At 35.5% G+C, this 13,922-nt stretch overlaps 2 protein-coding genes across 2 annotated transcripts in view; both read right to left on the bottom strand.

Annotated features, from left to right (window-relative positions):
- Nucleotides 1–13,567, bottom strand: part of LOC101620912 (uncharacterized protein KIAA0895) — a 28,041-nt gene extending 14,474 nt beyond the window's left edge. Inside the window, exon 1 of the mRNA XM_012721023.1 lies at nt 13,335–13,567. The gene's annotated coding sequence lies outside the window, so the exon portion shown is untranslated. The remainder of the gene's footprint in view (nt 1–13,334) is intronic.
- Nucleotides 5,164–13,922, bottom strand: LOC105853220 (uncharacterized protein KIAA0895-like). Its single transcript, XM_012720758.1, has 3 exons — nt 13,830–13,922; nt 13,254–13,494; nt 5,164–5,867 (listed from the first exon to the last, which is right to left on the bottom strand). The coding sequence occupies exons 1-3, from the start codon at nt 13,920–13,922 to the stop codon at nt 5,164–5,166; spliced, it is 1,038 nt and encodes a 345-aa protein (XP_012576212.1).

Below are 13,922 nucleotides of genomic sequence, written 5' to 3' on the forward strand. Positions count from 1 at the left end.
TTTGTATAGTGGTATTTTCTAAACTGTTTCTTATGAAATAGTGGGGTCAATGAGATATGAATTTGGAAAGTCCTGGATTAAACAAAGTTAATAAAGACTCGTCCAAGTTTTTATCATGATACTATTGATATGTGTTATGAGCTTCTGGGATGAAGCTCATAATTTAAGAAAATTATGAGCTAACTTTATGGCCATCTTTCACATAGTGTTGCTCAAATCAGTTTGAAAGTACTTAGATAGGCATGAGGTACACACTAGTATTGGTAGTTTGAGATTCTCAGAATAAAAAGTAAAATTTCAAATACTGAACTACTTTTTCAGAAGTGGCTATTGACCTCTGATAACAAATTAGGTATATTAAGAATTGGATTAGATTATCAGGCCTCCATTTAACATACTAGAGCCACAAACTGATGGGTCACTCTAGCACTAAGTAGTCACAAACTCAAGCACTGTATGCTGCAAACAGTAACACTGTGTATAAGACAACTGGAAGGGGCAATAGAAGAGTGTATTCATATGTCAATGTTTTCAGAAACACTGATGACCCAAAATAACCTATAAGCAGGCTGAATTTGACTGTTAGGTCACAGGCTTAGACCCATGGATTGTAGAAGGCTTTGTTAAATTTCTAGCATATCATCAGCAAAGAGTCATTCATTCATCTAATTATTCATTTATTCATCATTATGTGTATATTTTTGTGCCAAATCATTGTTATTTTTGTTCATTTTCATATCTTAGAATCAATGTCTCTGACCATTAGTCTTGCAAAGATGACATATAAACATAATTTAGCAAGGTAAATTATAGTGAAGGTAAGAATAAAATACTGTAAGATAACAGAGAAAAGGAATTAGAAGTAAAGGATCTGAGGAAATAAAGGATATTCCAAGCAAAAGGGAATAGTGTCAAAAGTAGGCACAAAGCAAAAATGAAATATATCTTGGTTTGGGCAATTATAAAGTTTCCGGGCAGAACAGGTACCAGAAGATTATTTAGTGCCAGGAACTGTATATCTGTATATTTTAAGGATAGCTGAAATAAATACAGTGAACTGTTTTATATATATATATAGTCACTTTAGTGGTAAAAACAAACAAAAAAAGTAAGGATTATAACAATGGTAAATACTGTGATAAACGTTTGCATAGATCTGGGGATAGAGTTGACTTTGGGAAATGGACGTATGAACAAGATCATGTAAGATGAAAAGCCTGTAGACCTTGCCAAAGGATTTGGACTTTATCCTGAATAATGAAGTAATCTAAAGTTTTTCAGAAATAGAAGTGACATGATTACATTTGTAGCTTAAAAAGAGTGCAATAGTGCACTCCTAGAAAGAGTATTAATAGTGTGGGTAGCAGGGAAGACTGAAAAAAGCAAAAATAGTTTTGTGAACAATTCAGTTTTCTATAAAATATACTGCGGCCTATGTCCATAGTATAATTTTTAATTGTTTGCAAAAATTGCATCCTACATATGCAAAACCCAGGAAATAAATAGATGTGAGACACTGAGTCCTTTCAGTAAAGGAACAAGTAAAAGAACAGTACAAAAGAAAAATGTCACTACCCCCCTTTTCTTCTAATACCCGGGTAGTTTAGGTGTACATAATAGGAAGAAGGGAAACAAAAGGGTAGTTACTATCAGAGTAAGACATTTATAAGTAGCTTAATAATGCAGATTCTTCTCTCCCCACCACCAAGGAAAAAAGCAGATATTCAAGCTATTTTGTTAAGAACAGAGATTGTTCATGTTAGGCAACTTTTCAAAGGCAAATCAACAGTTCTGTCTCAAGAGTCATCAAGGCCTTGTTCCTGCAATCTATCTTCTTCCAAGCACACACAATCTTTGTTTGGTGTATTTCTAGCTCTGACTGTAAGAAAATCTTCCTTCTATTAGTCTAAGAAATGATCTCATGTCTCCAATCTAATAAAAATTGCAATCTAATAGAAAACAGCTATTAAATGTACAAAATTCAAAATAATCTTTAAAAAATCTTATATTTGGTGATGGAAAGCCCATGGGCATTACAACTGAGATGGGAAAAGGCACAAAATGATGTAAAAATAAACTATTGTATTATTTTCAAAAAATCTTATACCTTAAATCTTATACCTTATACCTTAAGCTACCTGTGAAAGGTTTTATGATGTGCTAATAAACACAAACCTGTCTTATCTAGGAAAACTATAATTTAAAGAGCTTGCTTTTCCCTCACCTCTGTTGTTTAGACAATTTGAATTCTACAAATATAAAATACTTCCTTTAAGGCTAGTACAATTAAAACTTAAGTCCCCCAAAATAAAATGTCACCTAAAAGAAAGTTTATGTCAAGATATTCTAGTGTCAATGAAAGTATCTGATTTTCAACGAATTGTTTCTCTCAGAAAAGGAGAATGAACACTTGCCTTGCTTTAGGTCATGATTTTATGTATTTATCTATTATGCATGTGTTGTAATATAATGAACATGATATAATTTAGCAATGAATTTAGTGGTGTAGAATATACACATATTTTCAATAATGAACACCTGAAATATTGTAATTCAATGCTATGTTAATAAAAAATTTTAATTATTTTTTAAAAATTACTTCCTTAGTTCATTTATATTATAAACTCTAAAAGACAGCCCTTAAAGGACTACATTCAAAGTCTTTGGCTTATGCTGATTACTGGTGCCAATAAATAAATAACCACATAAACTAACGCTTATATTTAAGATAGAGCTGGTGAATCACAGAGGGCAAACTGACAACCTAAGAGATGAATATGACCCGCAGGCAGTTTTTCATGGGCCTGGACAGTCTTTAACTGAATTAGCTGATAAAATTTACAAATTGTAAAGCTCCAGCATAAAATTCAGTTTTCCACTGCTTATAAAATTTTTGATGATATGGTAATACTAGACCCAAATGGTAGCTCAGATTAAATAACTGCTATCTAGTTTCTAGTTTGCTACTATGACAGTCAGTTCCCTACAATCATTTATGATCTCTATGCAGATACTATAGACAACTGAGTTTGTAACTCCATAGTTTGCTAACTAGCAAGATGAAATAAGAATTTCTTAACATAATGAAACTGGTCCATTTGGGTACTTAATGCCTCTGCAAGTTTACAAAACCTCTTCCAAGACATGCTTGGTAACTTGGAACTATTAACTTCCATTAACTTTAATGCCACATGACGGTCACTTTTGCAAGCAGGCCTGTCAAAGGATAGCAGTCTCAGATCAGCTAAGTTAACTTCTTTTGTAAAAACTCTTTAGCTTTTCCTTCTTGACAACCATTCCTTCTTGACAACCAGCCTCAGCTCTGGGTCTCTATTCATAAAGAATTTTTTTCTCACATAAAAATTTCCCATTTCCAACCACTAATGATCCCTACTGCTCCAGTTTTATTAATAAAATAATTAGGCCTTCAGTTTATATAATGAAACAAAAATTAACTTATTTTCTCCCAATGATTTTAAATATCACTATACCAATCAGTTACTAGTTAGCATGGGAAAGCCAGAATCTAAAGTGAGTATTATTCCAGCCAGAGGTGGAAAACCAGTCATTTAAGCTGTTAGCCTCCATCATTTCTATTTGACTGATGGAAATACTGAAAATAATTCAGTGATTCCTAATACCACCCTACTTAAACTGCTTCTCATCTCTTACTTTCATATGGTTCAACAATATGCTATCCCTAAGGCCATTATATTTTTGATATCTAGAACAGCAAGGGATAATCAGCCGCCGAAAGAAATGGTGAAAGTGGACTGACTGCTAGTTTACTGTTCAGGAACACTGCTGTGTTCAAGGATCATGCTGCATAGGTCTTGTAATTTACTGTACATCAATGGAGCAATCAACTGGGAACTACCCGAATCTGCACACTTGGTTCTACTATGAAGTCTTATTTGTGGCTGGCAAGTCTAGCATCATTTTACCAATCTGTGCACTGAAGAAGCGTATGGTCACTTTTGAGACAATAAAGATTGCCTGCTATGGAAGGATCCAGGTCATGAAACTTGTAGACAGGTGCAAATTCTCCATCTCGAGGCCAGATACTAGTAGACTATTTGGACATTCCGGCCCCTTTGTACAACAAGTTTGAGTCATGAGACTGGACCTGTAGCTGTGACTTTAGCTTTATAGCTGCAGAAAAGAAGGAATTCGTGTCATAATCACTGAGATGCTGAATAAGAATTTAAGTATATTTTTATGGAGGACTTGTTCTGATGACTTTATTTGATAATAGTGATTTAAACAGCACATTTGGTATTTATTGTTTAAGGCATTCAATCTCCCAAATGGTAACATTTGAAGTACAAGTTATCTAGAATTACTGGTGTATTTTAAAGTCTCAAGCAATCCAGTCCAATGTAGGATTTATTTGTAAGCTGATATTGGTTTAAAATAAAAAATAAATAAATAAATAGGGTTTATTCTTAAACAAAAATTGGATGAAAATAAATACTATCAAGCTACAGGTGAAACAGTGTCAATTTTTTATCTATGGAATTACTGATGCTCCCTAACTGTTTTCAAGAGAAATGAAAAAGCATTTATTTCATCTAAAGCTGGGAAATCAGGGCGCTCCTTCCTAGCACAATGGGTTAAAGTCCAGTGCTTTTAAATATTCATGGCCACTACAGCACCAGTTCCATCCCTGGCTAGGGAGGTGACCCACATGATACAGCTCTCCTCCCATCTGCTGCTCCTCTTAGTAGTGTATTTCAATAGATCTGCCTGTTCTGTTCCCCACTTTGTCTCTGGTGAATCCTCTCAACATCCCCCCTCCTCTGACCTGTACCCCAGTTCTCCTACGTATAGATACATAAATCTTTTTTTTAAAATAATAAGGTTGGAAAATCACTTTCTCAACTGGCAGGACCTGGGTACAACTTCAAATTAAAGAATATTGGTAAATAATTCTGTCATCTCCTCTAGCATTAAGGGGGGGGGAATAGCAAATAGCATTTTAATATTTAACAAAAATTTTAAATATGAGATTTCCTTGTGCCTGAATTTCTTATCACATATTCACATCTTAGGTTGAAGTTAGCCATAACATTAATAATTGGTATAGTCATGAAATTCTTTTTAAATTGTAACACTGAAGATACTTGTTTTTGTTCCTGAAAAATGAAATCGCACCGGCAAGTGTCATTTTACCTGCTTAAGAAATCGGTTAGAAGCGTTGCTGTGTTTGGCTAACACACTTGGCAGAGAAGGATTAGCATACTCAAACTGAGGATTGTAGGTATAGTCAGACTTGAAAAACCTCAGTTTTTCTTTCTCTAAGTTGGTGGGCTTTATAGCAGTCAGTATACAAAATTTCTTTCCAGAAAAGTCATCTCCTTTTTCAAAACTTCTAGACAGCTGAGGTTGTGGCTTTGGTTTTTGAAGAGTGGACAAATGACGCTGCTTGACCTTGCTTTTGGGTTTAGGTGGGATAACTATGCTGTTCCCTGTAACAGAGATATCATGTGTGAACTTTGCAGGACTCAACACTGAACTCGTGACAAAAACAGCAGACTGCCTTTCTAGGCAGTACCAGCTAGCACTGCTCATCACGGGCATGGGGGCTTTTATCTTGCGAGGATCTTTACTATGAGAAGAGGAAGGAGTTTTGTTGGGGTTTCTACATCTTTTGGAGTAGGTGGAGGAAGACTGCTTTTGTGAAAGATGTTTTTTTTCCTCTTTGCTCTGTAGGAGGACATTGTAACTACTGGTTCCAGTTGTGAAAATGTCCTTAAGTATCCCAGGAGGTAAATGTGAAATGCTTCTTTTGTTGTCAGTGATCAATGACTCTTCAACATTTAGAACAGACTTCTTGGCAAGTTCTTGCTCAGGCCAGTGAAGCTTCTCTGTGTTAATAAACAAAATCAGAACAAAAGAAATAACAAAGATACCAGATGAAGAAAATCACTTTATATATAACTATATTGAATGTATTCTGAGGTTTTGTAAATTTAATAATTTTGCAACAATCTTTAGAAAGAAATCTTGAACATTAAAAGGGATATTTGATTAAACTTTGGTCATGCTGGACACTACCACTTCTAAATAAGTGCACACATGCTAATTTAGCTGTGCAAATATGCTATTTTAAATCTTCTAGATGGTCAAAATCTGATATAGATGTGAGATAATACATGTAAGTAATCTGAATGTTCAACTCCAGCAAAAAAGATTGATTTTGTTAAAAGGATAGAGTTTTTAATATACTACTGTCAAAGTATTATTAAAGCAATACCAAGACACTTTCAAAACCAATACAATCTTTTAAACTGGCACTAAATATAAAGGTAGCCGTCAGTAAAAGTACAATACTGCCTTATCTGTCTTAAAACCACTGTAAAATTAAATAGATAGTGTATATCACATATTTTTAGTAATGTCACTCAGTTAATTTTCTTAGCCCTAGGCTATAGTAAGATTAAAGAAAAACAAGGTTTTTTCCTTAATAAGCTTGAAAAATTATTACCACTGTGTAGATATTAGAATGGCAAATGTCAAATTAAAGAGGGGTCCACTCTACTTTTATATCTCACAGTGCTTTAAACAAGTTAGAATCACTTTATATAATATTGCTCATGCACTGCTTTAAAACTGCTGATTTACATTCTTTCTTTAACATACATGAATACTTACCAATTAGTACATGATTGTGATAAACAATCTATAAATACATTGTTTCTGCCTTCAACAAACTTTTAGTCTGGCTACAAAGGTAAGGCATGCCTATATTTGGATAGTGATACAAAGTACTATAAGATTATGTGTGGAAAACAAAAGACATATACAATAATCTAGAGTTTGGAAAAGGAAAAGAGTAATGTGAAAAGAAACAAAGGAGGATATTGCATATCCTTTGAGAGTTTTAAGATTCACTTCTAAATTTATGAAGTGTTTGTCTTAAATCCTGCTTATTTGAACTAAACTCCAATTTAAATTCCATCTACAAATCTGTGCTTGGTGTCTATATGCTTATAAACCTTTTGGATATCCTTTCTGCAGATATGACCTTTTATGATTCTACCCACTTGCTCTCTTATCCAAGTTTCATGGACACTTATGCCTCTAGTGCTAAACCTTTGGCTCCTACTACAAAGCAATATCAATGCTGGCTGGCGTGGACAGTTGCCTATCTTTCCAAGAAGGGATATTTCATTTTTTAAAAAAATCTATAGCCACAAAAATCTGTCATTCACTCATTCAAAATTAGCTATACTAGGATTCTTCTATGATAAGTAGTAATTAATAATAACTGTAGTTGAAATCACTATTTGTTGACATGTTTATGTGAGTTTGGGATTTCGTTCATATTCATTTATTTAATACCTTAAGTCTTTGATATATTAGATAATTTGCTCAAGGCTATATGACAAAAATTAATAAACAGTAAACTGACTTGAATTCAGGTATCTGTTTACAGATCCTGTGCTCACTCTGTGATGTGTGGTCATTCATACAACTGTCAATAAACATTCACTATTAAGTCTGCTACACACATAGCACTGCACTTTTGCTTTTATATATAGATCATGCATAGCACTCCAGCAAGACCAGACATGATAGTCTGGATAACTAAGACAGGTACAAGGCCATGGTTTTGTATTTTAGCTTTTTTTTCCCCATCTCTTCCTTCTAATATCTAGTGCATCATCTGATAGACATTCAATAAATATAAAATCAATCAATAATTAATAAAACTAATTAATATAAAATTATTTCTCCAAATACCTAAATAAACAGGCATTTGTAATCCTGGTCCATCTGTATTTCAATGAGGAGATCACTGCAGAAGTAGAAATATAACAAAGAAGACCCTCCCTGAACCAGTGGTACTCAATCAGCAATTTTGCTCCCCTCTGAGGGACACTTGGCAATGTCTGGAGATGGTTTTGGTTTTCACAGCTGAGAGGTGCTATTGGTATCTTGTGGGTTAGAGGCCATGGATGTTGCTAAACACACCTTCAATTGAACAGGACAGCCTCCTACAATAAAAATATTAGTCCTAAAACAGTGATAATACTGAGAAGCTTTGTCCCTTACATGTAACTTTTAAAGTGCAAAAGGCATTTAAAGATTGGGGTGAAAAAAACAACACCATGTCAAAAGTGGATATTCCAAATAATGTAAAGTACTTAAAGTCCACTCAGTTACATCTTCCAGGCTAACATGTGAAACTTAAGTTTGGTGTCTAGTAGATAACACACTAGTGTGAACCTACAGGAGCTATATAAAATGTGTATTACACGGACAAATTGAGAGGAAGGAGTTAGATTGCACAGGGTCATATTGAAGGTGTGTAAGTACAAAGAAGGCATTCAGCAAATGTTAAATACTCAACCAGCCAAAAGTAAACAGGACAAGCAAAACTTTCATTACAGTTCCTTAGGGGTTTCATCTTAAGTGTTGCCAACTGATAGTTAAAACTGGGCAGGATAGGTGAACATAGGCTAAAGAACACCAGAAGACAAGGCTTAGTCCAAATGCCCACAAACAATGTCAGTCTCCCTAAAAAAGACACCACAAATCTAGGAGACAAGAGATTGTAATGAAAGGAAGACTGCAACAGATATGAAAAGGGAAAGAGCAAGAGAACTGCGATAAGAATAAGGGCATCACAAGCCTAGAAAAGTAGGTAAGGACTAGGTACAGCCAGGAAGGTAAAGGGAGGTAATCAGATTCTTTTCTCATTCAGTCTTCATATTAAAAAGAGCAAAGTCACAGTATATTAAAATCAGTAAATAAAAATTGCTCTGAAGAACTTCCAATTTTGATGATTTATATTATGTATTTGAACTTTTTTTTTTTTTAAGAGCATTTACTGTGCTCTATCTTTGGCTTTAGACTTAGTACTTCTATCACCAAAGAGCTGAGCTCTTAAGATCCCTTTTGTTTTCTTCATAAAGCATCAGTGACATCTAAGTTCATAATTTTGTCTCATCTCAAATCTACATACCTCAGGAGACAAAACAAAATTAGCCCTAAACCATTTGCCAAAACTTGTAAGAAGAAATGAGGGTAGGAGAAAGGTGGCAGCTTGTACCTGATGGAACACCTCTCCCCAAGAGATGCAGCATTACTCCTCCTCACTATTTACCTGAGAAGCTTAGCATCAGTTCTTTTTACACTTCATCTGCTAATGAGCAGTGTGGGAGTGCCAACAACAGTTATTTAATAAGTGTCTATCTAGACAAGTGCTGATATCCCATGAAGTGCTAACAAGTGAGGCAAATATTTCTTCACACAGTTCATACAAGATGGGTATAAATTAAATTCTCAGTTACACTAATCTTATTTCATTTAAAAAATTAGAGAAACTAAAATACTGCTTTGGTCATTTTAAATATCATTGTTTAATGAAAATGACTTCTAAATATGTATAAGAATATAATACAAGGCTACAAAGATTCCATTGTAGACGACCCTATTTTTTCTGACTCCTTTTTTAAAAATATATGAGTTATACTTCTTTGAGGGAAGTGTAAATCAGAGGAAAGTGTAACTCATCTTTTCTTAGAAAAATAATGAAATTAACATATTCTCATATTAAGACAATTTCTATATAATACTTAGTCATTCAACAGTCTGTTTCACTATACACTTGAAATAAATGAAAATAATTTGATGATCAAAAAATCATTCACCCCATCCTAATTACCTCTAGTGAGGTATAAAAAAGGAAAATATTAAAATTGATACTTAGTATATACACAAGTAGGTGAGTACACTGAAATTACCAACACAATAAAAGCTTAATTTATATCTAGAACAGGAGAAAAAGATACCAGGATTCCTGGCTTACCTTTCCAGCTCTTTCAATAACCTCTCTGTAATATTAACCTAATCACTAAGCCCATCAGTACCTCATGTTCCTCATCAAAAAGACTGAGAGAGGAGAATACTGCTCACTAAACTCTTCGTGTTTCAGAACTGTGAATAGGTGAAGCTTCATAGTAATTACGAGGCACTTGGATAAGTGAAAGATTAGATCATCAGAAACAAAGTTGGTGGAAAATGCCATTCAACCAATGCCTATCTGCAAAATAACAATTTTATATACTTCACAAATACTTAAGAAATCTGATAACCTAGGATAATATTATACTACAAAGTGATATATGGCTTGATTATAAACAGATGAAGAAACAAAATAATCCCCCAATAAGTAAACACTTTATTTTTTTCAAATCATTTATCATTATGTGCAAATCCAATGATATAATATTTATCAACAGTACAAAGGATAACTTGTGGTATATTCACATAATACTGTATTACAATGAAATAGAATAAACTGAGGCTGTGAGCAAAAACATAGATGAATCTCAAAAACAATATTGAGAAAACAAAACCACTTGTATGTAGATCAAAAATATGCAAAACTAATTTATGGTATTAGTAGCTGGAATAGTGATTACCTTTGAGGAAAGGATTAAGACCTGGGAGGAAATGAAGTGTTCTTTATCTTGTTCTAGATAGATGTAACATACACATGAATTGATATATCTTAATTTTTAAAACAGTATATAAAAATCAGAATATTTAAAACCATTTATTGCCCAATTTATCTGCATTATTGCAGATATGCTATAAATTATGTTTCTAAATTCAACATCACCCAATACAATTTCTCAACTGTAAGTAAAGTTTTAAAAAGATAAATTAAAAGGCATTGCTAATTTCATTCAGGAACTGAGAAACTCTGCTGTACTTCAGGATCCCTAAAAATGGCACACTCCCCAGGAGCTCTCCAGTGGTACTCTACTGATAACAATGATTCCTATGATGTGAACACTGATGGTTTTGGTCAGAAACTGGTTTTGGTCAGAAAGTGTGTGTGTGTCTTTTACAATTAGAAATATTCAGGGTATTCTGTAACGCCAGAAAATAATGATGCGTTTAAAAAAAAAAAAAGACAACACTAAACACCATCTAAAACAATAATGAACATGCCAGAAAACAAACTTTCTCATGGCTTTCCACTTCCAATGAAGCCAAAACTAAGTATGACATATCAGGTCACTCGTGGTCAGGTCACTCTGCCTCTTCCCTTGCACAATATTTCCCTATAATCTGTTCACCTAGTTTCCTTTCATTTTGTTATTCCCTCACTCATGCTCACCATTCTCTTTCTAGACACACTGCCTCGTTACATGATGCTCCTTATGTTTGGGGAACCCACTCCTCTCCCTCTTTATTAGATTAATTTCTGTTCACCCTTCAGTTTAAATACCATCCATACAGGAAACTTTCTCTGACCTCTTCATTTGAAATCTTCCTAACATCTCACACTTCTCTGAAGCACTTCCCATGGTTGCAATTTTACATATGTTTGTATAATCACCTATCCAACACTCATATAACCTCCATCATGGCATATGTCTAAACTTGGTTTTGCTTGCTTACTGCCTTTTTTAATCAAAGAATGGCCCAAACAGTAAACCAAGGGAGATAATATTTAAGAGCAAAGAAAAAATACAGGGTTTAGGTGCCTGAAGACTAAGGAAGAAGCCATGTCAGGTGGCATTTAATACAAAATAATTTGTGATATTAAAGACACATTTTAATGACAGGTGTTGCAGGCAAACAGGAGCTGTTTGGCCTTAAGTAAACTTTTGTTTCCAGTATCTTTAAACATTTACTGTTGTTACAAAGGTGCTACAGTTCCAGATAATTTATTAGCCACTTCTTATATCATATACAAAAAAAAAAAAAACAGTCAGAAATCATGTGAACATAATCTACATGGCTTCTGTTAGCATTCTGTTACTTAATGAGTTAGATGTTTCCTATTTAGAAAACAATAATTTGTACTTAAGTAAAATATGAACTTTTAGGCAAAACTTATTTATAAACCTGCCTGTGATTACAATGTGAAAGCCAACACCTTGTGTAAACAATCAAATATGTCACTGCTATTAAATTATATCTTCATGTTGAATTTTGGTGCTTACATGTGCCTATAGGCTTTTTTGAAGTGTTCTGACTTTCCTAATGGTTGAGAACTTGGGTTTTGTAATGGAGCATCTCCAATTTGAATCTGAGCTATTTATTAGTAGCTGTGATCTTGAACAAGTTACTTAACTCCTTTGTGTTGTGGTTTCCTTATCTGTAAAATGGGATTATAGTAATAAATATCTCACAGAATTGGCATGAGAATTTAAAAAACTTATCTAAAGTGCCTAGAATAGTAATCAGGCTAAGTTAACTATCATTATTATATTCAGTATTTTATTAAGCTCCTATAGAAACACTTCATGGAATGATGGGAAAATAGTAATTAATTGGATTTCCAAGACATATTTAATAGCAAGAAGTTGATTCCACATTCTAGAATCAGCTTTTTAATGATTTTAGTACAATAAACTATCTTCTCTACAAAGCTATGAAAAGGCAGAGAAACCTCAGCACATATACTGTACACATCTTATTTTACTCCTCCAATCATAGTTCTACCAGGACATTATATTGAGATGGATATTTAAATTTTTATTGAAAGCTATAGAAGCCCGGTGCCAAAGTATCTTTTAAGGAGTGGACCATTGCTTCGATTGATTAATAAATGACCCCCACTAAATTAAGAGACAGACAAGAGGAAACATATTTGTAACATACCTCCCAAACATCCAACTTGACATATTGAAATATCAGAAGATCCACTCTGTATTTCTGACTAGTTGAGCAGAATATCCATTTTCTATAAATATTACTATAATTGGATTCTTCCTTTACAAAGACTGTTATGCTTTGGGGAAATTAATTGGTCTCTAAATCTTCATATAATAATGTGCATTTGGATTCGAGCTATATCTTTATAACAGAGGTTCTCAAATGGGTGGATGTTTTGTCCTCCAGAATGCACTGATACTGTGTGGAGACATTTTTGGTTGTCACATACATAAACCTACAGTTAAGTACTGGTAGAGACTGTTGTGAACATTCTAGAAAATTAGACCCTAGTACTCTGTAGTGCCTAACTGCACACCAAATATGATTTTAAATAGAAGGTAACAAGATTAGATAATACATTTGGGGAACCGGTAACCCACTACAGTTAACTTTACTGTATTTCCCACCACGTGCTTAATAACGGGACAAAATGAAAAGGGGTCGTTTTCTCTGCCCTCTGCACATTTTTCTTGAGTGCCTCTGGCGCCAACTGTTCGGGCTTGGGGTTGAGCGTCAGTAGCTCGCTACTGCCCTTGTCTTGGCCAACGGCAGTCTGTACCCTGACCCGCCCCCCATCCGCCTAGAGCGGCCGGCCGAGGGGACGTTGGCCGCCGCCACAAGCACCGGGGCCAGTCCCTCTTCGCACTCACCCGTCACCCGAATGGACTCCAGCATCGTCCCGCCGAGGCCGCGGGCGAACGGCTCCGCGGGCGCGGGGGGCGAGGGCCGAGCGAGAGCCTGAGGGGTCGCCCCTAGCCTCCAGCCGGGACTTCGGAGGAGGGGTAGCGGTGGGAGGTTGCTCTCGGCAACCTGGGGCAGGATAAGGTGGGTGAAGACGAAAGAATTCGTACGGACACCGGGCTGTGAGCGGCGATCCCTCCAGTTCTCAGGTGCGGGAAGGTACACAAGGCGGCCCCACACTGGGTAGCTGCGTTTATAACCCGCCACCGTGACGTTAGCCTCCCCCGTTGCTAGGAAACGCTCCTAGCTATAGCTAAGCTCCTGAGAGTCTGCGCGTTGCTTGGGGGCGCTCCAGCTACCGCCGCGGGATTCGCACCAAGAAGGAGAAATGCGGAACTACAGCTCCCGGCGTGCACTGCGCAAGCTAACGTCTCTGGGGCTTGTGGGCTGGACCCTGAACTGACGCAAACCCGTGGGTTAAAGGCATTTTGACAGATTATCCCCCAAAGGCGTTTGTCCGCGTAACTACGCTGTAGCTTCACCAGCACTCTGTCCAT

Source organism: Condylura cristata, unplaced genomic scaffold (assembly GCF_000260355.1).
Source record: "Condylura cristata isolate star-nosed mole 26May11 unplaced genomic scaffold, ConCri1.0 scaffold00005, whole genome shotgun sequence".
NCBI classification, from domain to species: domain Eukaryota; kingdom Metazoa; phylum Chordata; class Mammalia; order Eulipotyphla; family Talpidae; genus Condylura; species Condylura cristata.

Coding starts and splice junctions, on each gene's coding strand:
- LOC105853220 (XM_012720758.1), bottom strand. CDS start 13,922: ATGGACAGAGTGCTGGTGAAGCTACAGCGTAGTTACGCGGACAAACGC. Junction 13,495..13,829: donor CCTTTAACCCACGGGTTTGC/GTCAGTTCAGGG, acceptor ATCCTGCCCCAG/GTTGCCGAGAGCAACCTCCC. Junction 5,868..13,253: donor CCGCTCTAGGCGGATGGGGG/GCGGGTCAGGGT, acceptor TTATTAACACAG/AGAAGCTTCACTGGCCTGAG.